Raw genomic sequence first — 25,713 nt, 5'->3', positions numbered from 1 at the left:
TGTACAACCATACAGCCAAACACCTCATAGGATTTGGTTCCTTGGTCTGGAGGTTAGGGTCATGGTTTCATGGGACATCTCAGTTAATTGACCTAATAATGTGTTTAGTGCTTCTGTTCTACCTCCTAGTTTGTTGCGTAGTGCCTGGGGTCTTAAAAGCTTGCGAGCAGCCATCCAAGGGACATCTCAGTTAATTGACCGAATGACGTGTTTAGTGCTTCTGTTCTACCTCCTAGTTTGTTGCGTAGTGCCTGGGGTCTTAAAAGCTTGCGAGCGGCCATCCAAGGCACAATAGTTGGTTACTATTCACCTGAAGCAACAGGGGAAGAAGGAGAGGCAGGAATAGGAGGAAATGCAATGTGTGGCTAGCTGCCTCCATGAACAACCACCCCCTTTCTCATGAGACCAGAACAACTGGATGGTTATCAGCTGCCATGATCAAACATTTTGATCAAAGATTCCACAGAAAAATCTTGATCAAAAGAGAGAAAATGCAGACAGAATTTCAAATTCTTATGGATTCTAGACTTTCTGGAGCCACAGAGGATGGATGAACCCGTGAAACTACTGCCCTGAGATAATCTTTAAACCTTAAAGCAGAAATAACCCCTGAAGTCATCTTCAAACTGAACAGTACTTTAGCTTAACTAGTAAAAACTGTCTACCTTGAGCATTATACTCTGTTAAGAACTATGTATACGGGATCAAATTGACAATAGCAACTCAAAAGTTTAGACAGGCACCTCAGGGGACAGTGAACCTTCGTCAATGGGGGAGGAACAACTCAAAAGGAGGGTGAGAATGGTTGCACAACTTGAAAAACGTAGTCGATGTCACTGAACTGTACATGTGGAAACTGTTGAATTGGTGTATGTTTTGCTGTGTATATTCTCAACAATAAAATTCGGTTAAAAAAAAAAGCAGGGAGGGGAGTCAAGTGAGGGTGAGGGCGCTGCTTCACTGGGGCTCAGGGCAGGCTACGTGAGACACCACCTCTCCCTGAGCCCCCTTCTTCCCTGATTCAGACTGCTGAGGCCTCCTCTGATCCCCTCACCCTCTCTGCCTGTGGGGTCTCTCCCCACACTTCACATCCCACCCCATGAGGGACAAAAGGCCAGTGGCTGCTCCCAGAGTTTCAACTGGCCATCTTTGTTCTTGATGGTGCCCCTTCACCAGACTTGTGCTCGAGTTGGGTTGTGGGGGGAGGGGTAAGGTAAGAAGGTACTCTCCAGGGCACTGATGCCAAGCCCGAGGGAGCGGGTTCTGGGGCTGGGCCTGAGGGCGAGAAGGCCCCCTGTGCAATAGCAAACAGCACCGCTGCCACGAGAAAGGCTCAGGCTAAGGACCCAGCAGGGATGCTGGGCCTCTGGAACTGGCCGTGGCAGGGAGCAGTCATGCTCGCTGTCTTCCTCTGCCAAACGTTCTCAGCACACAAGGGGGTCCGTAGTCAGACACTAGTGAGGGGCACTGTCCCTAGTCAGACACTAGTGAGGGGCACTGACCTGCAGCTTGGCGTGCTCCTCCAGCAGGCGGTCGTACTCCTTGGTCAGGCCCTCTGACTGCTTCTGCATGGCGAGGGCCTCGTTCTCAGCCTTCTCCAGTTCTGGAAATGATGCAAACAAGGAAGAGAGGAGAAAGACAGGATGGGGTTAGGGAGCGCCAGCTTCTGCGTCTGTCCCAAGTGAGGCAGTGGAGGAGAATCTTCTAAATGGGGCTCCCGCCAGCTACCTGGATCACACTCTGCCCCCAGCTGGGGTCAACGGCTTACCCAAAAAAAAGCTGGAAGGAGTAAAACCACAGAGAGGATCCCCTCGCCCCTACAATGGAGGAAGAGCTCTCCATAGGGGTAACTTCAGGGGAGAGGAAACGTGCTGAGAAATTGGGAGGTAAGAGTGGGAGGCAGGGAGCAAAATCCCATCTCAAAGACAGTCTCATGGTTGCCCTGAGGCCTGTGCAGGGTACAGCAGTGGCAAAGCCACTGCAGCCTACAATGCTCCGGACCTAGTCTCTGCCTGAGAGTTAGTTTAGATTAAAAAAAAAAAAAATCAACAGCCATGAATTCCTATCCATGCCCTTCCTGAACCTCTCTCCTCTTGGCTTAAGCCTTCCTTCTCTCTGTTGAACCCCTGGCACACCTCTATCCTCAGCTCCTGGGGCCCCCTTGGCCTGCCTCGTCTGACAGAAGTCCCCAGCGTGCATTGCTCCAGCACCCTGGATAGCTGGGGTGTGATGCCTGTGGCAGCCAGGGCTTCACCAGGGCCACCTCACCCCACACGGCTTGGGTGTGTCTGTGCCGGGCCTGGAGAGCAGGGTGCAATATGTGTGTTTTCACCCAGCTCTTGAGTCAGGGCTGGTTTCCATTCTGCAAGGCGTGTGAGGTTTGTTATTAATATTTTGGCACAAGAGGGGCAACAGCAGCCAACAGAGGCTCCAGACTTCCAGAGGGTGGGGAGTTGGAATGCATGAGGACAACTCTCACTTTGCTTGGTGTTGGCCAGCTCCTCCTTCAGCTTCTTCAGATCAGCCTTCAGGCTCTTGTTTTCTTCCTCCACCTTCACCTCAGCTTCCCCAACGCGCAACTTGCCCCCGTCAGCACCAGCTTCCTAGGAAAAGAGCCAAGGGTCCGGGTTACTCAAGAGGGAAGGGGAGGTTCCAGCCCTCCTCTCGCCACAGAGCTACCATTTGCCCCTTCAGAAATGTCAGTGCAGAACTGGGCCACTGCTACTTCGAAGCTACCCATCAAAGGCCAGAGCTTGGCTGCCTGCTGAGGGAGAGGAAAGAGCCAGCTGGGCCACCTGCTCCAGCTCACAGGCTGCACACCCTACCTGCGCCTCGACCCTGCCTACCTCCCTCCTCCCCAGCAAGGGCTCCCCAGCGCCGCAGAGTTTACCATCCAAGCGCACCTGGGGATCTCTGCCAGTAGCCCCAACAATCCAGTCCCATTCTGTCCCCTCCCTACCTCCAGCAGCTCACTCCAGCCAAGGAACCGTAAGCTCACCCCTGCCCTCCAACCCCACCCAGGTTCTGAGGAAAGCCCCCAGAACCCAAATCCCCCATCTTCCCCTGAGCTTGTTATCAACAGCAGCTCTTCAGACAAGCAGACCCCATGTTCCTGAGGGTGGGTAGTTGCCAGTATCTCCCAGAGGGCAGGCCCATAGTTCACAGGACCAGGGCTTGGTCCACCCGGAGCCATTTTTATCAAAGCAGAATCTAGCCTGGGAGGAGTGGGCAGAAAGGTGATCTGAGATGAGGTGCCCCTCCTCCACCCAGGCCTCGAGAGTTAGTTAGGTGAGAGCGTCTGAGTCACCACAGACCTCTCTCCCGGGCCTCTAGGCAGCCCCCACGCCACATGTCAGCATCCAGAATATACATTCCCCCATGAGCTTCCTCTCAGCTCTTCCACTGAACTCTGACAGCTTTTTGGAAAACAGCGGACTTATTACAAGTCTGGCCGCCAGAGCATTTCCAGGCCCGAGAGGATAATGGAGTGGGGTGCCATGCCCTGGGGCCCTGCTGGCCACTATGGCCCAGAGAGAAGGATATTGGCATGGCAGCGTCCTGGGGCATCATGGGGCAGGGAAGGGGCAGGCTGACGTACCTTCTTCAGTTGGTCGTTCTCCTCCATGTACTTCTTGGCCGCCTCGCTAGCACTCTCTGCCTGCTTTTTAAAGGCTTCATTGGAGGCCAGCAGTGTGGCCTGCTGGGAGATAAGAGTCACCAGGCGTCGAAGCAGGCTGCAAGTGTTTACAAAACGAAGACAGCAGGGGAACAAAGACAGAGGAAAATTGCTGGCATTAACTCCTCTCGGGTGCTCTCAGGCCTGTGCCTGCCTCCAGCCCAGATCTGCTCTCTTGAATTACCAGGACAGCCAAGCGAGATGCCATCGGCCTGGATCTGGCACAAGGGGGAAGGTGGAGCCCATGAGGTGTCCCTGCCACTAGGATGACTGAACCATCCAGTACCCTCTCAGCCCTGAAGGCACAGGAAGGGGTCTCCTGGAGGGGCTCCATGCAGGAGGAGCCTGTGGGCTCAGGTTGGCAGCCCACCCAGAGCAGGGCCTTGCTACCCCATAGGCCAGAATGCCAGCATCTCACAGGTAGCACCGGGATGCGTCAGAGCCACCACACGGCAGCTTTCCTCCTGCAAGGCCGGCCGCCACGTAAACGGACAAAAGGAGCTAAGAGATGCGGGCCACCTGAAACATGCTGGGTTGAATTCTTACAACTACTGCTACCCTCACTCTACAGAGGAGGAAACCAAGGCTCAGCAGGACACAACACCTTGTCCAAGGTCAAAAGCCAGAAACTAACCTGGCTAGAATTCAAACTCCTGTCTGCCTGACTCCAAAGCCAGAGTTCTTCCCCACTACACGTTGTGAGTTCAGAGGGAGCAGCCCCCAGGTTCAACGGAAGAGAAGGAAAAGAGGATGGTTGCTATTCTGTGTCCTGTCCCCTTCCCAGACACACTTCTACAGGCAGCCACCAGAGCACGTCTACTATATGCTAGAGCCCAAGTGGAGATCTTGGGCTAGAGGATACAGGGGAAAAAAAGAATCTGGGCCCAGGAGCCCATCTGATATCTAAACCAGCAAAAGACGCAGACAGGTGACAGCGGGGGGCAGATTCTGGTCCCCAAGCAGACGGAACGACCTGAGATGTCAGCTGGCAAGAAAAGGAGGAAAGGATACCCTTCATTCCTTGACTGAGCCGGAGCATACCTGGGGAAAGGACATCAGGCTGGCGAGGAGACCCTGGCCAGCCGGAATGTTCTGAGAAGGTGAGCTACATACATGGAGATGGCCCAGGGAAGAAGGGAAAAATTCGCTTTAATAATGAAGTGCTTGCTCCTAAGAGACTGTGTGGCCCTCAACTGCCAGCTCCCAGGCTGGTCTCTCCTGATTGCCACCAGGCCCTCCCACAGGGTCGTCACCTGCACCTGGAGCTCAGGCCATCGGAGAAGAATGACCAAGAACACCAAGAGGCGTGCTCCATCTCCTGGCACAGCCATTACCCCCGGGGGGTCCTGGCAAAGCGGCTCCATCAAATGAGCTCTTCTGCCTCTGGGCCACAGAAGCCCACCAGCTCTTCCTGGTTTGGGGCAAGGCCCTGGACCCTGGCAGCATGGACCCAGCAGGCAGTTGATTCCTGGCAGAAGAGGAGAGTTTCCAGTGACATGCACTCACTAAAATTAGCGTCTGGGAACCTCGTGGCCCAGGGCTCAGGTTTCCCTCCTAGCTCGGCCTGCCCACCGGCCTGCCCCCACTGGACTGATGCCCTGGAGGTGGAGGGAACTACCAGCTGCCCCAGAAGCCAGAGCAGAAAGAAACCTGACTCACGCTAGCATGGCCAGAAGTCACTGGAGGGGCCTAGAAAGAAAGGCAAGTCTGACTGAGCCCAAACACCCTAAAACAAGTCCTCTCTCTGGCTGTGCAGGAAGCCCACTCCTCTGCTGTGAGCGAGGGCAGGGGATGGCCATGGATGCCACCTAGTGGCAGAGATGGGGTCTGGGGACACCACAGGGCCTGAGCTAGCAAACACTGGCAAGGCCAAGGGTGATGTCTCCTGGCTGGGCGGGCAGCTAACACAGGCAGGGTCCCAGCAGAGCTGTAGCTACGGTGACCCAGAGAGGCCAGGCCCAAGGCCGTGACAGCAAAGCGGCAGGGGCCCAGCCCTCCAGCTGCCCTCCTAGCCCCTCCTTGGCCAGCTATGGGGAACAAAGGCTGCCAAGTCACAGGGGCAGGGTCTACGCACCCAATCCAGCAAGACACACCCAGTGTCCTGCAAAAGCCCAACCCTGGTCAGCCACCTAGTCCCCTCTGGAGTGCCCCTAGACTGTGGGGAGGGTCACACCCCAGGGCTGCAGCCATTAGAAAGGTATGTCCCCAACTTCAGCTGGGCACTCAGCACCAGCTGACCATAGCCTTCTAAGTGCCCTGGGCCAGCTTCCTCCTCTCCGCAGGCTCCCCCCACACCTCCTATAGGCCTCTGCTGCCCAGGCCAAGGCAGCCATTTCCCATCCCCACCCTTTCATGCTGCCTACCAACTCCTCCTCCAACCTGCGCAAGGAAAGCTCCTCCCCGTGCTGGGTATGCCCCTCAACCACCCTCTCCTGCAGTCACCCCTCTTCTCAGCTGGCCCTCTCCCAGAAGATTTCAACAAACCCACGCAAGTCCCAGCCAGCCCTCGACCTACCACAATTGCTTGTCTGCCCTCACCAAGCCCTGAACTGCTCGTGCTAGCGTCACCGCAACTCTTCGGATTGCCAAAGCCAGCAGACATGCTGGAGGCCTTGTCTCACTGGCTCTTGCAGCATCTGACTTCCGCAGACAGTTACCTTCACAGAATTCTCCCTTCTCGTCTCCGGTAAACCCTGCATTGCCAGGTCATTCCCCTACCTCTGCTCTCTGCACTTTTCAGCTCTCACTTGTACTTTCTTCTGAGCTGATTTTACCCTCACTGGGCACCTCGGATGGCCCTTCAGACTCAGAAAGCGAGCTCGCCTGCCCTCCTGACCACCCTCCTTAAAGCCCCTGCTGTGGTGGATCCCCGCCCCCCCACGCCAGCATCTTTTTCCTTCCTTGTCCCCCATTCGGGCTATTGCCTAGTCCCATCCATCTCAACTCCAGACCAACCAGCCCCCAAATCGGCCCTGTTCTCCAGCCCCACTGCCAGTACCTGGGCCTAGCTGTAACCAGACATCTTCCCAATCCCTTTCCACACCGTGGCCAGAGCAGGCTTTCTCCAAAACAAATCTGACCACGTCACCGCCCTGCTCCCCACTGCCTGCAGGCTGGAGCCTGGCACTGTCAGCTGGCACACAGGCCACCACCCCATGTGGGCCCTCTGCTGCCTTCATGCCGCTGCATATCACCCCTTCCATCCGAAATGTCTTTTCTACTCTTCTCTGTGTGAGAGCTCTTACTGATGGTCAAGACCAGCCTCGTGGGCCCTCTTCTCTAAGGCCCTATCCTGAGGGCCCTCTCACCAGTGCCCAGCCTTCTGCACTGTCTTCCTGCTCCCTCACACCCTGCATGTTGAGATCTGCTCCGCTGTGACCCCTCTGCCCCCCACCCTCGCCACCATGTGTTTCCTCAAAGCATTGGACCACACTGCTCCCTGGATGGAAGGACCCACAGCACCAGACTAAGGGCTCCCCAGGAACAGGGACCAGGGTGGGTACCTTCAGCGCCCGGGACAGGGCTGGGTACACAGAGAACATGCGCTGAATAACCTGAGAAGTAGCTTATCGTTGCAGTCGATTGCTCTGGCCTTAACCTCCCAAGTCCTGCTCCAGGGACAACTGTTCTTAGATCCCTGTTTGTGGACAGAGGGTGAGAACCTGAGAGCCAAGGGCGCTCCCAAAGGGAGAGGCACACACTGACAGACGGGCCGTGGCCTTGAGCAGTGATCCCGAGTGCCGCACCCAACCACGCGGGCCTGACTCAGCCCAAACCAGAATTGAGCTCAGCTTCCTCGGGAAAATGGTTCTGGATGCTGAGCAGTGCCAGCATGCTTCTAGAAAAGCTGAGTAACAAGAGCAGGCAGGAGAGAGCCTCTCACTGACATGGCGCAACAAGGCCAACCCTAGCAGGTAGGAAAAGGTATTTTTCATTTGCCCTTTTCACCGATCCCCTTTCCGTCTCTGAGAGCTGCAGAGGAAGATGTGGACTAAGGAGGAAGTGGTGGGGTCCTGCCAAGTTCCTCTTTGAATATTCTAGGGTTGTGGTGACCCTGCCCCCTGCCGGTCCTGCTGGGTTGACACTGACCAGGCATCTCCTGGAGAGCAAGCAATTTAGGTAAGTTAGGTCATTTAGCCGGCAGCTAGCACTGCAGGGGACAGGAAGAGTGGTGAGGTCTTCACCCTACCAGCCCTTGCATCTTGGAGCCATAGTGCCACCTGTTGAGGCTCTAGGCCTACTACAGCCAGCAGAGGCCCTGGCTCCTGCCTCAGCCGGACCTTCCCACTTGTGGACACTCCCAGCTATCAGAACAAATGATAAGGTGAAGACCACCCCAGCAAGGAGACCAAAGCCAGGCGAGGCCCCTGGAAAGGCCACAGAGTGACAATATCAGGGAAACCCTCATCCTAAAGAGAGTGCCAGCCCTGAAAATAAGAACATCAGTTCCAACCAGCAAAGTTAATTGAAAAGATCTTCCCAAAGGGCTGCCCAAGGAGATCTTAGCACAGAAGCTCTACCCTTCTCTCAGCCTTTGGACACAAGAAGTTCTAGAAAATGGGAGAGGAGGGCTCTAGGTAGGTGAAACCAGGCCACTTAAAATGAGAAGGCCTTGCAACAACTCCCGCTAACATCCCAGACCCCGCTCAGCCTCCCAAGGACAGTGAAGGTAGGTACAGGAGAGGGGGACAGGGGGAGGTACCCCAGCCTCCCTCCTTTGGAGTTGACTACATGAGCTGTTTCTGGGGTTTGGTTTGGTTTGCTTGAAACCAGCTATCTGAGGACATGTTTGTAACTTGGGGGCAGAGGCAACCGGATGAGGCTGGACAGCCTGGCAACAAGATTCAGGGATTAGCTGAGTCCGACTACAAGTACTGGGCCCCCTGTCTCTGGAAGTACAAATCTAGAGGTAGGAAGAGCGAGGAGCCCATTGCCCCGCAGACCACCTGGCACATGGCCCAGGGAGCCCATCGCACAATCCTTGAGTCCACCAGAAACAAAGAAGTGCCTGCAACAGGGTGAGACCTGGGCAGAGGGATGTCTGTGCTGTTCGATGCTGCTGCCACTGGCCACACTGGGCCGTTCCAGTAGCAAGTGATGAAAAGGCAATACAATTAGGAGCATCAGTTCCAACAACGCTCTTAGCATTGGTGCAGAAAATTCTGTTGGGCAGCACTGGGCTGGCAGCACCCAGGAAGGACATGCCCATCACCTCTCTTCACCTCACACCCTGCCTTCCGCTCTCATCTTCGTTGCAGCCCTCTTCCTTTAGGTCCACAGCGGTCGTCGACATTAAGCCCACAGAGCAAGGGGCCCTCCTAGAACCTCCGCTTCACATGCCCTCAGAATCAGGTACCCCTGTTGGCATAGCTTCCTGTCCACAGATGGAGGGATGCCAATATTGGTCTTTCGAGTGTGAGGAAGAGAGCCTTTTGGCCCCAATTAAGTAGCTAATTCCTCTGAAAGCAGCCTACACTTGTTCTGCTGAATCACATGGGTCCTGCGTGGGCGACAGGTTGGGAACCCCTCTTTACAAGGCCTGTGCTCAGCTGAAAGGCAGATGGAACACCCAGAGGACACTGGCCCGCCACTACAGCTGGGGCAACTTTGGCCTGGGGGCTAGAAATCAACGGAGCTGCCGAAAAGGCTCTTACCCAGTGCCTAGATCGAAGTGCTATTATCCTGTTTGTACTCACAGAAAGCAGAGTGAGTATAAGCCCACGAGCTTTGCCAGAACATCCATATATATTGGATGCAGGTCACACACCCAAGGAAACTCCCCTTATAGTTGATTGGCTGATCACATCAGATCACATCACGGAAGTGATTACAATATATCACAAAATGGAAAGTAACTACACCATTACCCAACTGCCAATCTACACCATTACCTAACTGCCAAACCACTGAGAGTTATGGCCCAGCCAAGTTGACACACCTTAACCATCACCAAAAAAAAAGTATCAAGCCTGTTGCCGTGCAGTCAGTTCCAACTCATGGCAACCCTATAGGATAGAGAACTGCCCCATCAGTTACCTTTTTTAGGTATTGCCTTAAACAAATAAATTGTCCTTAAGAGAAAAAAAAAAAAAGCAGCCAAGGAAATGTGAACGTGTCCTAAATTCCAGTGGGTGGCCAGGGCTAAGCCACTGTTCTGTAAGGAAGGCCAGGCCCCTGGAGACCCCAGGCTGGCTTCGGGTCAAACTGTTGTTTAGGCTAATTCCTTCCCTAGGGGCAGCCCTTCCCCCAACCCACTAGAACAATTGCAACCTCTGCCCCTGCCGGCATCACCGTGACCCATCACAGCGAGGCTGCATCCGTCTTCTCTGTTCTGCTCCACGTGCCCTCCCCGCTCCTGAATGTAAGGTCCTTGAGGGCCCGGACTGGGCACTCTGACACCCTCTCTGGGACTGGCAGAGTATACTACTCAAGTGGGAAAAAAAAAATCCCATACAACCCAATCACTAATAGGGACGAGCACCAGCCTAGTGGGGAAGAGACCCAGGTCCCCGTCCCAGTCCAATTTGCACAGCCCTGCTCCTCAGAAATTAGTACACAGCCTGCTCCGGGGCTTCCGAGGATAGCCCTCTGGTCCAGCCCAACAGCACAAGGCAGGGTTCTCGGAGAAGCACCAAGAAGAAGGCAACAGAAATGCGCAAAGAAGCCAAGGGGAGGGTGTGACTGCTCGAAGCTCTCCCAGGTCAGGGGCCTGCAGGAGGGGTCAGGCAGCGTCCTCAGGAAGGATCTGGGGTCAAGTTCTTCCTGCCAAAGGGGGTATGAAGGCACTGGAAGCAGGGGGCATAGCTGGTTTCCTGGCTGACAGATGGGAGGGCACAAGGCTGGAGGCAGGAAGCCCAGTGGGACGCCACTGCAGGGGTCCGTAGAGGACACTGGTGGCTCAGCTCTAACAGTGACTCTATGAATAATGGAAGAAAGGCTTAGGAGGCAAGATCCACAGGACCAGGGATCACGTGGGACAAGAGAAAAGGGCAGAAAAAAGAGGACTCCCAGGCTTTGGGCTCAGTGACTGGGGGAAGCTGGTGGAGGGCTTGTTAAAACACAGATGCCTGGGCACACCCTCCACCACCCCCTCTCAGTCTGAGCCTGGAGGCCTAAGGTAGGGCCCAGAATGTACACTTCAACAAGTTCCCCGGGGATGCTGCTGGTCAGGCACCCCTTTACAACAACTGCTCTAAGACAACAATGACAATGACTATCGCAAGGCAGTGTAGCACAGCAGTTAAGTGTGTAAGTGCCAGTCACAGGCCTGGGTTAATCCACACTCAGCAAGCACTCAAATATTACGTGCGTCAATAAAGACAGTGTTACGAAATAAACAGTCACCACAAACACGTGTGCACACGGGAGAAAGCACGGTTCTCATCCTAAAGAGAGGAATCCGGAGGACCTGAAAAGACAGCACCTTGCTCCCAGCTCAGGTGAACCATAGGCAGAGGCAGGACAAAAGCCCATGAGGGTTGGCTCGGAAGCCCAGCAGCTCTCCCTCCTCCACCGCTGCCACCGCCGCACAGACTGCTAGGAGAGAACAAGGGTCTGTAGAGTATGAAGCCTGCTACCAGCCCAGGCCACCCCCTCCCCCGTGTCCCCTCTAGGCACTGTTCCAGCGACCGTCCTTTCTCCCTCCACCGGCGCTCTCCTTGTCCACCAACACACTCCTCTCTTCCCTCAACCTGGCTGCTTCTACCTGCCTGTGCCTCCCCGTCCCCTCTGCCAAGCTTCTTGGGGAGGGGGGTGGTCTCTCCTGCCCGCATTTCCCTCTCCCCGTGTCGCAAGCCCTTGCAAACTCTCCACTTGAAGCTGCTCTCAAGGTCGCTGCTGTGCCCTGTCTGCACCCTCTCGCTTACGATTGTCTTGCCTCCCACACCCAGATTTCCCTCGTGCTCGTTGGACTCTCTCTTACCTCGCAGCAGGCTCTGCGGCCCCTTGTCCCCCTGGCCCTGCAGAGGCATCACGCTGGGTTCTAGCCACCCCTGCCCCTGCAGGCTCTCCTTTGCGTGGCAGCGCCTCTCATCGATCCCTTTTGTACTCTGAGCTCTGTGGCCAGCAGCAGATCGTGCACACCAGGCACTCTGTGCTCTTCCTCTCACGGTCACCTCAGCTTCAAAGGCTTGAGAGTCCTCACTCGCCCTTCTCTGTTAGCCATCAATGGGAAGGCCTACTCATTCTGCCCCTAGCTGTGTGCCCCTCCTCATCAGCGCTGATCCCGCGGCCCAGTCAGGCTGTCAGCGTCTCCCACGACGGTGATCTCTGACACGGTCTCCCTGCTCCGCTCCATCCCCGCACTGTTGCCAAAGCAGCACTATTACTACACACACCTGAGCATGTCCCAGAACGACTGGAAACCGCTTGGCTCTCTACCACGTGGACCACACGGACAGGCAATGTGCAAACTCCTTAACCTGCTGCCCAAAACACTCGACCCTGTCTCCCCCTGCCCTTTCCCATACTCCCCCAGCACCGTTTCATGTTCATGTTCTCACTGAACCGGTTCCTGCCAGTGAAAACATGTACCAACATGAAAGAGAAAATGACAGACAACTACAAGTGGCGTAGGCACTTCGAGAAGGACTGGGAGACCTGAAGAAACCCAAATATGCTGAAGCTCATGAAAAATGACCCTCGAAAGGGTTTCTCTGTTGTTTATGACATCAGAAACAAGGGGAAATGGGCTCGATGTCCAACAGCGGGGACCTGATTAGACCCTACTCAGCACGGCAGAGAGAGATCTGATGCCCCAGAAAGATATTCATGATAAAGTAAATGGAAAGTGCAAGCTACTAAACAGCAGGAAAACCTTGATCCTGTTTTTAAGAAGCGTGTGTATTTTGTGGTGGAAAGAACACAGGTGCCAGGATCGGACCATTCTACGTCTAGATTCTCCACTTCGCCAGTTACTAGCTCTGTGAACCTGGGGAGGTTTCTGAACTTCTCTGAACCTCAGCTTCTTGTTATAAAGATTACTATGTGCTTGGCACATAGGACGCATTCAACAAGTTGTTGTTGTGCGCCTTCGAGTCATTCCGACCCATGGAGACCCTATAGGACAGAGTAGAACTGCCCCGCAGGGTTTCCTAGGCTGAAATCTTCACAGAAGCAGATTGCCAGGTCCTTCTCCCATGGAGCCATGGTGGGTTCAAACTGCCAACCTTTCGGTTAGCAGCTGAGCACTTACCCGTTGCACCACCAGTGCGCCTTCATTCAAGAAGTGGCAACTGCTATTATACACAGAAAAGGTATACGTCAACAGCAGCTGGGGTAGTTCACAGAACTGATGTTCTCACGTAAGGCCTCGTCTTCCTCCTGTGACTACGTGTTACCAGACGACTCACTAATCTTCAGGTTTATTAAAGGGACTAAAAGATAAGAGTCGTTGAACAGGTAAAACCAAGACCAATAATGAGAACATACAGAAAAACAGATTTCAGCTTTAAGAGCAAGCAGCACCTTCCTACCAAAAGCCAAGTAATTACTACTAAGGAAGCAAAGGAGCCTCAGGTCTGCTCTACAGTCAGGGGTGGACCGAAGAAACACAGCTACCTGTCCTAACAGCTTCCACCAACTCAAACCACCTGGTATTGAATAAGGGACCAGAACTTGGCATGAGTCTGGGCTTGGCCACTTAGAAGCTGGGCAATAAGGGCCACACAATGTCTCTTGGCTTCTCTTTTCCATTTGTCAAGATCCATATTAATGACAAAAGGTTACTGTGGTCCTTATTGGTTTCAATTAGAATCTACCCCAAAGTAAGTCACTCAAACCACTCACCCATGCAGGTAAGAAGACTGAGGGCCATGCAGTGAGCTGCTCAAAGCCACACAAGCTGGTTAAGCAGAGGCATCAGCCTGAGGATTCAAGTTTGACGACACCTAAGAGAGCCGCCCTGACCTGCGGGCTTGCGCTGCCACTCCGTGTCTCGCGGCATTCTAGGCAGCCCTCTATCCTACCTCCATGCTGGGCCTAAGGGCTAGTCGTGTGTTCGTCTCCCCCAACTAGGACATCTTGTCTTTCTGTGGTAACAGCCCAGCACTGGGCCTTGGGTACGGTAATGCTCACATGCTGGTTGAGCTAAGACCACGAACGGGACGATTCAAACTGGATGCAGCAAAGAAAAAGGCAGAGACATCTCTTTCCGACTCTCACACATGCACGACACGTGTGTGCAGCTAACAGAGTTGGTGGTTCCTTGTGAAAAAAACATGTCTAGAAGTTAGGAGGAACACATACCGAGAACATGTAGAAAAGGGACTTGGGCGCTATCTAGGGCAAATAGAATGTGCTGACAGATGAGAGAAAGTCTTCTTCCAAAACCAAAAGGGTAGATGTAACATGGTTTCTGGAAGAACCCACCCAGTTAAGTGGGGAATGTGCGAGTGTTCCAGTTATTGTAAACGCGTCCAGGTGCCCAGGCCTAGACGAACTCTATCCCAGGCAGTAAAACGCCCCCAATGCAGCCCTGAACCAGTTGGTAATCTCTACAATCCACGGGAGTCACCAGGGGTCCTGTCAAACGCAGGTTCCCCTGCAGCAAGTCGGGGCCGGCCTGAGAGGCTGCACTTATGACAAGTCCCAGGTTATGTCGAGGCTACCGGTCCACAGACCACACTTTGAGCAGCGAGGTGCCAGGGAGCCATGTCACCACCAGTCCATTTTCTATTATTAAAAAGAAAAAAAAAATCTACCGTGTCGTGAGGACAAACTAGAAGCCATAGATGTGTGTCATTTTTTAATAGTAAAGCTTTAGGAACAGCTCACATCACGAACTGATTCCAGGCACATACAGCCCATATATGACTTGAGAAATAAATATTTCTTCTGACAACAACAGCAATACTCTCTGGCTGTAAAATAAACAAAGCCCCCCGAACTTCGAATAATATAGAAATATCTAGTGCAGAGAGTGACTGCCCCTGTAGTCCCATCCCCAGAGATGGCTCCTGGAAATAACTGGTATGTTTCTATACTTTGTAATAATTTTTTTTACACACATGTGTAACTTTTTGTTTGCTCTGCTCTGATTTGCCTGTTTCACCCAAAGTATATCTGGGCGGTTTTTCCACAGGATTCCTGCAGATCTCTTACTGTCCACAGTTGTCTAGTCCTCTCTTGCGTGAGTGGTTCATCATCTGGGAAATCAATGTTCATTTCTAACGAGTTTGCTGATAAGAATCTGCATTTCCACCCTGCTATACTGAATCAGAATCTACCTTTTAACAAGATCCCCCAGTGATTCTTATGTATAATTCCCTGGGAATTTCTTAGAAATGCAAATCATCAGCAGGGGTTCGAACCAGAAGGAACCATTTCGAAACCCTGGTCTGAGCATTTCTACAGCTAAGGTCATGCAAAGAAAGAGAAGTTCCCAAAGGGCCACAAGCACTGTTACAGGACCTGACCCTTACATTAAGATGGAGGAGACATTTCTGACAAAGTCCTAGAACTGACTAAACAGATCATTTGTGAGCAATTAGTGAACCCATATGGATCCCTGGGATCACAGTTTCCTTTTCTAGAATACATCACCCAAGGCCCGCCTTGCTTCCTCCTGGGACGGAGCGGCAGGATCAGGATATGGTGGGTGCTGCAGCCACAGCACGCGTGGTTTTCAGCAGACACTGGGCACATGCCTTAAAACGTTCTTATAGGTAAGATGGAGAAAAGAAAGATCTGTGGCTGCCTCCACAATTCGACCCAGGAGGTTAATACAGCCACTTATCTTGTTTTATGTGTTTAAAAACAAATGAGATCGGGACTGCTATGCTTGTCAAATGGATGGGTGATAGAAGCAGGTACAAGAGATGATATTATCAGCATTGAAGAACAGACTGGAACGATAGGCCAAAATGAACTTATTCCTCCTAGCCTCCTTGCGTTATTTTTGGAATGCTGCCAGCTATAAAGAGGGAACGTTTTTATTTGAAGCCACCCATTTAGGCTAAAAAGGAAACTGCACACTGTTCTGTGCCCTGACTGTAGTGGTGTTAACAAGATTCTCTACACTTGTCAACAAACTCTAGAACTATAGGCTCAAAGGGGCAACCTTCACCACGTATCACTTTAAAAGCTCAACTGCAAGAATCACCCTGCAGCACCCTGGCTCCACAGCAGTGACAGTGACTGTGCACACGCTCACTCCTCTGGTACGCCTAGCTGCCCCAAGGCAGCACAAAGAGGGAGGCAACCATTCCACACCTGTAGCACCTGAATGCTAGAAGGGAGATCAGGAAACCAGAACCCAGAGTCAGGAAAGGACTTAAAGGCCTCAGTCAGTGGGGAAGAAGTGAAGCCCTAGTCTATTTGCTACCACCCTGAAAAAAGCAACTTGCAGTTGGCTAGCAAATCTCAAAATGCAGGGCCCCAGATGCAGCCCTTCAGGTAGCATGTGACTGACAGCAAGCCAACAGGCCTGGCACCTCCCTCCCAGGGACCTAGCCTTCTCTAAAGCTCCTGTAACAGCTCATCATTTTCCCAAGTAATAACAGCACTCATTCTGAGCCACAATAAGCTACAACCCCAAATCTCTCTGAGCAACTGTTTAGCCCTATCTTCTCTGCCTGTTCTCATCTGTATGAACCTACACGCACATTTATAAGCATTTTCAGATCTCATCAGTCATCTAGACAGCTGTGGGTTCTGAATGTTAGCCGACCTACTTCCTCTTCCTCCTAGCTTCCATTTCTCCAGGCATTTGGTCCACATGACTAATGTCTTCACTCAGATATGCACTGAGCAGGCTAACGGAGCCTCACAACCTCTTTAGACGGACTTGATCCTTCTTTGCAGCCATACATGTGACTTAGGGCCACACTTAGCTCACTAGTACCCTGCCCAGCCTTTAGCATCTTGTCCACAAGAACTGGAAACTGGCAAACGTTTTGCTGAAAATCCACACACACTGGATCTATAGCAGTCCCTTCATCTACCGATCTAATATTTTGCCCAAAAAGGAGGCAGGGATAAGACTGATAAAACTTGTTCTCTAGAAATTCATGGTGGTCACAAATGATCCCTCTCTCTTATAAGCCATCCTTTCTAAAACACGGCTTGAGGTCACAGGCAGACTCTCCCAGTCTAGTTACTTCCTCATCTACCCTTTTCCCCCTTTGGAAATTGGGGTGCTTGCCTGTCTGTCGTTTTCCAGCATCTCTCCTACTCTCTGCAATTCCTAAAGGATCTGCAATTGCAACTGCAAATGATTTCAAGTCTAAGCTGACAGCAACTCACTTCCAGCAGCTGAGCACTCTGGTACACCCTTACCCACCATGGACTTCAATTCTCTCCTCCCAACGTTTCTGTGACCCATCCTGGTCCTTGACCCTCCACCTTCTGTTTCCTTACATGACACAGACATATAAAGAGGGCTACCTTTGGTCCTGTTTTTAACGTGCTTCATGATCCAGAGCTCACCACAGGCTTTCCCTTCCTGATACCACCTGTAAAGCTCAATCTGCTCTCTTTCAGATGAAATCTAAGCTTATCTCAGAATTCTGACTTGTTTCCCTTTTGCTCTCAGACCACAAGACCATACCTCTTTTTAGACCTTCCTGAAACCCTAAAAAATACGTCTGAGTGCTCCCAGCCTTATTTCCTGACTTCCAAAAGCTTTAAGGTGGCGTGCTTGACTACTTCCGTATTAACTTGAAATACATTAACTTGAAGGGACAGACGTCTACTTTTTCCAACACTGACTCCACTCCCTAAAATCCTGGAAATCTGAAACCCAGAAAGACAGGCATCCTAATGCCCACTGAATAAGTCTGCACCAGGTAGAGAGAGTGGTAGAGTCTTTTAGGCACTGAGAGTCTTTAGTCTTTGGGCACAAAACGAAGTGGGGAATTACCATGAGCAAGTCCAGTCTGACAACTGTTTGACTCCTTGGCACTGAACCCCAAAGTAGACATCTTCCCAGTATCTTCACAAGCCTTTGATCTTAGCTGTACAGCTACTGATCAGCCAGTTAGCAAGTGGCTCAGTGGGTCAGAACACCAACATGAAGCACGAGACAACAAACAGGGCCCCAGGCTGACACAGGTGCTTTACATTAGTATCACTGTGCCCAACTCACTCCATTGGCCCTGATCCAGGCACTCGGTCTTACCAAACACCAGAAACACTCAGGCAACTGAGGAGTCCCATATATACCTGTTTACAGGTTTAACATCTGAGGAATTTCCTGGGGCGAGGTAGTCTCAGCCCCTTTATGATGTTTCTGCCCCCTGTACTCGGGTCAGGAGCCCAGACACAAAAAGCCACTACATGTAGCCCCTGACTTACAATGCATTCGAGTTACAATGAACTGCACTTACAGCGTCTGTTTTCTTTCTTTTTTTTTTCTAACCGTTAATATGTACTACAACGTTGCAGCATGTAGTTTGTTGATGTTATCGTTTTCAGATGATCGATATTACGATTTATAAAGATACTAATATAAAACGCAATAACAAAGAAAACCTTAAAAAAAAAACGAGGTATTCAACTTACATCAGAGCCGACTTACGACAGAGTTGGCAGAACAAATTCCGTTGAAAGTCGGGAACTACCTGTATTGCTCGAGCCCTTTTTAAGCTGGACTCTATAGGTCCTCTTCCAGAGGCGGGAAACTCCCAAGTCCTCGTCATTTACCTCAATCTATGTACAAATGGAGCGAGCCGGTGAGACAGTTGCCCTAAAAGAGCATGTGCTGAGCTACAGCAGAGCCAGGCCCCAGGTCTTCTGAACCTCTGGTCCACCCTTGCCCACTCCGCATGCTGCCTCTGGGGAAACTGTATAGCTCCCCTAGACCTGGACAGGGCCTGTCTCAAGGTCACTAAGTAGGGAGGGTGTCAAAGTCCCAGGAGGAGCCCGAGCCGTGCCCCACTTCCTGGCCAGCCCAGGTTTCCCTTCACAGCCCCTGCAACACACTCACAAGGACAGCAGCAAGGAAAAGCCAGCAATGTAGAGATTCCTCTGGGCACGGAAAAGCTTCATGTGAAAGTGTTCCATAGCCCCGGGATTGTTCTGGAGGTTCACCTTTTCCGTCACATCATCATACTTCCAAATCTCACGGCCAGCGTCTGTGGGGAGGCGAGGAGAGAGGTGGTGTTTAAGTCCCACATAGGCAAGCGTGGGCGGTAGAGGTCAGAAAGACAACATGAGCCTGAGGTGTCACTCCCTCTGATCAGTTTCCCAGTCATCTCCACATCAGGAGTTTCCCACTTACACACACCTAACCTTGAGTCGGAATCGACTCGACAGCACCTAACACCACCACCACTCCTACCTTCTGGAGCACCTTACCAGAAGCCCTCCCCTCAGAACCACCCTCTTCTCCGGCTTTTCTCACCTCAGTCCCCACTCCATTCTACCCAGACCAGCTTGCTAGATGCCTCAAGATAGTAACGGAGTCTGAGGCATCACTGGCAACTGAGGCAGCCCCCTTTTCCCATGGGGCCCCCAGTGATGTCTTATATCTAGTTGGGCCTTCAGCCACCCCAAGGAGAAACCGGGACAGTCCTGTCAATGGGAATGAGACTGCTAAGGAAGCATCACCAGCCCAGGAGTTAAGACACAGAGAATGCCTATCAAAGGCTCAAGTGTTTTTATTTCTAAGCTTTAAGATAAAAAAAAAACCCATTGCCGTCGAGTCGATTCCGACTCAAAGCAACCCTACAGGACAGAGTAGAACTGCCCCATAGAGTTTCCAAGGAGCGCCTGGTGGATTCGAACCGCCGACCTTTTTGGTTAGCCGCCGTAGCATTTAACCACTACGCCACCAGGGTTTCCAAGCTTTAGAACAGGTTTTCTAAAAATTTCATGCAGATTTTTTCTTGAGATTACAAAAAGGAATTCATGCTCATCATAAGGTCAAGTACACCAAAAACGAAGGAAGTGAAAGAACCCCATGACACAATGCCTCCAACAGCGCATACAATAAGCATTTAACCACCTAACCTAAAGCAGTCACTTTCAATCACGTCACCCTATTTCATTTTCTTTATGATACATACCATACCCAAAACGATCTTAATTACGTGTTTATTGTCTTTCTACTCCTAACTTCAAGAGAGCAGAGATCTCTTCTTTACATAGATCTTTATGTGCTCTTAACGGGCCCCCATGTGAGAGGGACAAGCTATGGCCGTATGGGTATTATTGTAAGGTTTGGTTTTTGATTTCAGGTTTTAGACTGCTTGGCTTTTGAGGTGATCTTATGCTATAAAATCTGCCTACCTCTGCTGTGGGCTTTTGTGCTGTGTATCATGAAACATACACTCTCAAGCCCTATCAGCAGGTATACAACCTGGTACATTTTCGGAAGGCAAGTTAGCAATACCTATTACACAATCTAAAATATTCACATCCTTCGATTGAGCAACGCCACCTCTAGGGATTTATCCTACAGAAGCAGTCACATAAATGTGCATCAGTGTGAGGGTGTCTATATAAGGAAAAATTAATTACGGTATTATCATATGAAAGAATATGACAAGAACTTCCAAAAGGATGAGATTGGTACAAAAAAGATGTCTAGGATACAAGCCCAGCTTGAGGTGGGTTGGAGGATACAAGTGAAAAACACACAGTACAAAGCAGTTTGCAGAGTGACTCCGCTGCAGCAGACACTGAATCACAAGGCAGTAATGACGGTGACCTGTGGGACACGCAGGGGATTTTGAGGGACTTGGAGTCCCCGAGGGGTGCAAACAACTAAGCACTCAGCTCCTAACCGGAAGGTTGGAGGTTTGAGTCTACCCAGAGCTGCTTCAGAAGACAGACCTGGCAATCCGCTTCTGAACAATCAGCTCCACTCTGACACACATGGGGGTGCCCGACATCAAGGTCGATTCACAGCATCTGGTTCAACCTTCTAAATGAAATGCCTGAATTTTAAAAATACGTATTATTTTTCTAATCAGAAAAACAAGATAAAAAAAAAAAACGTTTTTTTCCACCTGTCACCTGTATTCAGGACTCCCACTCCCCTAAGGAGCACCTAGACTGATGACACAAGTGGACTGGGGGTGGGGGACATCCAGCAATGGAGACCCAGGCACGCAGTACGACAGGGCCCCCCCCCATCTCAGTGCCCTGCCTGAGGTCAGCAGTCTCTGGATGCCTCATCACCCACCCTCACGGTCGGTTCTGATCCAGGCCCTCCCCAACAAAGGCTGAGGCCAGCCAGGGCTATAGCTGTAGCTGGTTCTGCCTGGTTACTTTTATCAGCATTTGCTATCTGCTAACACTTATATTCACAGAAGGCTCTGCAGGTTATCCTTAACATTAGGATAGGAAGCAACCAGTCATCAGAGCCACGTCCAGAGCTTCCAAGCAATTCCTTGACTCCTCCCCCCCTTGTCGACTACTGTGGTTCTGCACAGGATCTCCCTAGCAGCCCACCAAGCTCCCTGAAGCACCAACCCAGCAGCTAGGAAATAGAAATGTTCATTTGGGTTTGGGAAGGGGCAAGACCCTCAGTGAACTGTCCCTCCCATCCCCAAGCCCAAAAGCAAAACTCCACTCAGCAGCCGGCTTTTCATGGAGCTCAGCCCCAGGGAAAACACGCATATTCCCTATCCCTCCTGGCTCAGAGGCTGATCAGAGAGAGAACCCTAATTGGAAAGAGCTACCCCATGGAGCCTCTCCAAGTACTCCAGGAACACAGAGGTATGCGGGGAGCTGGCACCCATCCTCTGCGCCTAGGAGCTGGTAGGCCACACCTGGCCAGTTCAGAGGCAGTCCTGCCTGAACCGATCTGCCAGGCCCCGAGACAGGAGAAGGATAAATGCCTAATGCTGCTGCTAAAGGGTGGGGCTCTGCACATTGCCTTGAAGCAAGGCTCTCTCCCCAACCCCTCCCTGCCACATTTCTGCTGGGGATTCAGGCAGGAAGAGTACCACGTACCTTACCAGGGCAGCACGGCCCTGAGACGGGACTGCTTCCTACAGCAGAACCGAGCCCATACTTGGTGGAGTCTGAGCAGGGGACCTTACTGATCACGAAGCACGCAAAATAACATTTAACCACCAGACAGGCTTTCTTGATTCCTCTTGTCTCCACTACCACTTGACCTTCAAATGTTCACCTTTCAGCACCATCTACCCCTTATTCTCATCCCCAAGCATGTCCTCAGACCAGTTGTCTTCCAAGCACTAAGTAGCGTACACCTCACCGTAGAGGTTTCTAGAACCACAGGACTGGAAGGACCCTAAAAGACCTAACAGTCTAACCGAGACCCCGAGCAGTTGAGGATATGGGGACGTCCCCAAAGATATGCTCTATCTCCCCTTCTCCTACTGCAGCAGGCATCTGGCAGAGCTTCCTTTCCCAACTAGGCTTGCTGTCTATTGGATTCAAAGCCTGGGTCAAGCATGGAGGGAGAAGACAAGCGATGCCGTGTAAGTGACTGGTGAATAGTGCTAAGTAGACCAAGGTCATGGGTCACTTAGCTTCTCTTGGTTTCAGCAACATGAGGTGGTCATCTTTGGGCACGTAAAAGTTTGCTCGGTCTATGCCCACCCCACTGCTAGAAATGCCATTCAGAGTAAAGACCCTGCTGAAAGTCAACAGGACCCTCTTCGTGAATGAAGAGAGACACTTCACCAAGACAGAGAGAGGGGGCACACAATCAGTCTATGTCGGAGAAGCCCAACGTAGCACAGGGCTTTGCAGTGGGTTTACAACTCAATGGCAGAGGTCACAGCAAGCGGTCTAGGTCAGGTAGCTGACCTCAGCCACAGCTCACTCACCAATGACCAGCAGCACAAGGATGACAATGAGAACCACAAAGAAGGTGTTGCCATATGTCACCACCAGCTCCACCAGGCGGGACTTGAAAATCTTCTGCCATCTGTGAAAAAGACAAAATGGACTGGGGTTGAAGAGAAAGACACACTGGACCCTGGGCCCTGAACAGAGCAGAAATCTGGCTGTGCATTCTTCCCTAACAGCCAAAAATCAGTCAGCCTCAGCTGCTGTTGTCCAGTTTATGACATCCGGTCAGAAGGATTAACAAAATATAAAGATGCTTGTCCATGTGTAGAAATTACTCAAAAACCACATTCTTAAAAAATGGTAATCTCTGAGGTAGGAAACTTAATTTTCCCACCTTCCCTTTTGTGGTATTCAAAATTCCCACCACGCACACGTATCATTTCTTTAAACTGATCTTGACTGATGTTGTTTCGTCTGTACTCTAAATTATGAAACAAATCCCAGGTGACCTATCATTTTCATCCACAGATGTTTCAGTACAGACCTCTAAAACACAAGACCCTTTAAAAATATTTAATATAATCACAACACTGTTACCAGACATAAAGAAAATTAGCAGTAATTTCTCAATACCAAAGCCAGAGTTCAAATTTCTAATTTGGGCAGTCTTTTAAAGAGTTGGTTTGACTCAGAACCCGACAAAGTTCCAGTCCTACATGTAGATGGTATCTTAAATCTCTATTCTAGAAGTTTCCCTTTCCCTCTGCCATTTATTCTTCGAAGAAACCAGGTCATTCGTCTTATAAAGTTTCCCAGATCCAGCTCCAAGGGGTTTTTCTGTCTGCTGCATTTCCTCTGAACTCTACGAGGGATGAACAGTTTAGGTTTGGTCTTTGGTGGAGCCGTATACTTCCTATTTTATCAGGTCGGGAGTCTGTGCCTTGCAATGTAACGTTTTTTTTTTTAAGAACCTGGAGAGACTTAGTCTTATTTGTAACTTCTTAATTTTAGTAAGGATGTGTTTCTGTACCACGTGTAATTAAAAATTCATTCCAAATCAACTCTTAACAGGTCCTCCGTCCATTAAAACAGAACATGGCTTCACCCTTCACAGGCTGAGTAATCCTCATGAGGCAATGCTAGTGAGACTAATTAGGAGGACAGAAGTCACCAACTCAGCAGCAATGTGATCCAGTGGTACAACTCTTCAGGATCCCACACTGCCATCCCCAGCACCCCAGGGACCTAAGGGTAGAAAGGAGGGCATGATTCCCAGAACCATAACTAGAGATAGACGGTCTTCTTCGGGGCACTCTGAAGACCAGAAGGCAGGACGCACAGGAAAGGAACTCAGCCAAATGTGACAAAGCAGAACAGCAACACGGTAGAAGGTTGGCAGTACTAAGCATAACCTCTGCCACCCCAACCCCAGACAATTTCTACCTGTTCCTGCCCGGTCCCAATTCCAGGGCCCACCAATTCTGTACACATAAGCTACCAGCCTCGGCAACAGACCGCCAGTCACCCTCCTGCTCGCTTGCTTGCTCCACAGGCCATACCTTTTCGGAGAAATGAAGGGAATGCAGAGAAGCAACACAGCAAAGACCTCTGCATAGAGGAAGGTGGCAACTGCGACCCACTGCAGACTCATCCTCTGCAGCTAGATGGTTTCCAATGAAGTAAGCACTTTCCTGACAGGGCAGAGAAGGAACAAGAGAAGCATGAGAGTTGGGTAGCCAGTGACAGCCAGTTCAAGGTCCCTGAGAGACTGGGACAGCCATTCTTTAACCTGTACCCTAGCGCCCTACTTCGGAGTCTTTGAAGCACTGGCTGGGACACAGCTCAGCTCAGCAGGGCGACTTGGCCAATACTGTTCCAGAGCCTAACAAACTTCCACTGGCTGGAATAAAGTCACTGCTGCCCTCTAGTATGTGTTCTAACATGTCCAGTGCCACCTTTCTTGATGACTGTTCGCCAAATGGGCCCCTTTCTCTGGGGAGTCCAAGAGACTCCTTATGCATGTTCGACTGCAAAAGCACTTTCAATAAAAAGCATTACACAAAACAGCAGAGCTGCTCAGACGGCCGTCGGGCACGCTCCTTTCCCAGCCAAGAGGAGCTCTGCTGCAGCTCCGGCACTGCAGTGTTCCAGGAACAGCACTTCCTCTCAAAGCTGCGTGGCGGCCCCCACCCCCGGGGGCAGTCTGGAGGCCCTATCCCCCAGCCCTCCCAAGAGGGCCTAGAGAAAAGCAGCAGCCCTCCCTGTGGGGCTGCACCAGCGGCCACTGAGAAGGCCAGGGCGAAAACAGCCTTGCAACTGCCGCTGCGGCCTCCGAGCGGGCCTGGATGACTCGCGGTGCCTCAGAAAAGCCCACAAGAGCGACTCCTAGAGGGCAGAAGCCAGGGCCAAGGGAAAACTCAGGTCTCCACTAAGCACCTCAGGGCCCCATGCAGAGAAAGTTCGAGAAGGATCACTCTTCTAGAAAGCCAGAGGTGCCCTCCCTGGCAAACTACGGTAGCTCTGCTCTTGCCCACCGCAAGCTCAGAAACCTTTCCACTTGGGCCGCGCTACCCCAGGGGCTCCGCCATGGCCCGGGCCGCAAGCTCTCTCCGCCGACTCGGCGCCTCAACCCACTCGCGGCTCCACTTCCCACCGTGACGGCTCCTCACGAGGGCTCGCCGCCGCCCGCCCGCGCCCTGAGCCGGGCTCCGCCCGCGGACGCCGCCCCGCCGCCCCGCCGCCCCGCCGCCCCGCCGCCCCGACTCCCTTAGCCTGGCCCGCAGGCTCTACGCCCTGGCTCGCGACGCGCCCCGCAGCCCCGGCCCCCGGGCCTCTCTCCGCTAGCTACCAGCCCCGCTGCACCCGTCGAGGTGCCTGAGGACCTCAGCGCACACACCAGCGCGCAGGCCGCTGGCCGAATTTCACCTCAGCCACGACGCACGCGCTGCCGCCGCAGCCGCCGCCGAACCCTCCCTCCACAGCCGCAAGTCCCGCCCCTTCCCCCGCGGCCGGAAGCCGGAAGTGGCCCCGCCGGCCACGCCCTTCCCAGCCCGCCCACCAACCGTGGCGAGGCCCGGGCGGCTCCCCCCACGGCCACTGCCCACCACCCCCCCAGCTGAGGGCAGGGCGCCGAGGCCCGGGCGGGGCGGGCAGCCGGCGGCCCCGAGGCAACGCGGTTTCGCGGCGCGCGCGGAGCGGGGCGGGGCCTTGGCGGGAAGGCGAAGGCCGCTCCTCCAGTCCGCGTGGCCCTCCAGGTCTCTGTGGCGGGGAGGAGGCGGGGAGGAGGCGGGGCCTTCCCGTGGGGCGAGAACGGGGTGCGGAGCCCTGCG

General features: G+C 52.3%; 1 protein-coding gene across 5 annotated transcripts in view; it reads right to left on the bottom strand.

Annotated features, from left to right (window-relative positions):
- Nucleotides 1–25,522, bottom strand: part of BCAP31 (B cell receptor associated protein 31) — a 30,643-nt gene extending 5,121 nt beyond the window's left edge. The window contains exons 1-7 of one of the 5 annotated variants that reach the window (XM_049871910.1): nucleotides 25,447–25,522; nucleotides 23,944–24,075; nucleotides 22,420–22,520; nucleotides 18,600–18,747; nucleotides 3,599–3,734; nucleotides 2,480–2,603; nucleotides 1,503–1,603 (exon numbers count right to left, since the gene is read on the bottom strand). In XM_049871910.1, coding sequence (XP_049727867.1) covers nucleotides 1,503–1,603; nucleotides 2,480–2,603; nucleotides 3,599–3,734; nucleotides 18,600–18,747; nucleotides 22,420–22,520; nucleotides 23,944–24,035 — 702 coding nt within the window. In that variant the 5' untranslated portion in view covers nucleotides 24,036–24,075; nucleotides 25,447–25,522. Of the gene's footprint in view, nucleotides 1–1,502; nucleotides 1,604–2,479; nucleotides 2,604–3,598; nucleotides 3,735–18,599; nucleotides 18,748–22,419; nucleotides 22,521–23,943; nucleotides 24,076–24,442; nucleotides 24,922–25,232; nucleotides 25,388–25,446 lie in introns of those variants that run through there. The other 4 variants (XM_049871913.1, XM_049871912.1, XM_049871911.1 and 1 more) reach the window with 4 other exon arrangements.
- Between the last annotated feature and the right edge of the window lie 191 nt (nucleotides 25,523–25,713).

Source organism: Elephas maximus, chromosome X (assembly GCF_024166365.1).
Source record: "Elephas maximus indicus isolate mEleMax1 chromosome X, mEleMax1 primary haplotype, whole genome shotgun sequence".
Taxonomy (NCBI): Eukaryota; Metazoa; Chordata; class Mammalia; order Proboscidea; family Elephantidae; genus Elephas; species Elephas maximus.
Note: the sequence above shows the minus strand (reverse complement) of the source record. Positions and strands in the feature narration are given on the sequence as shown.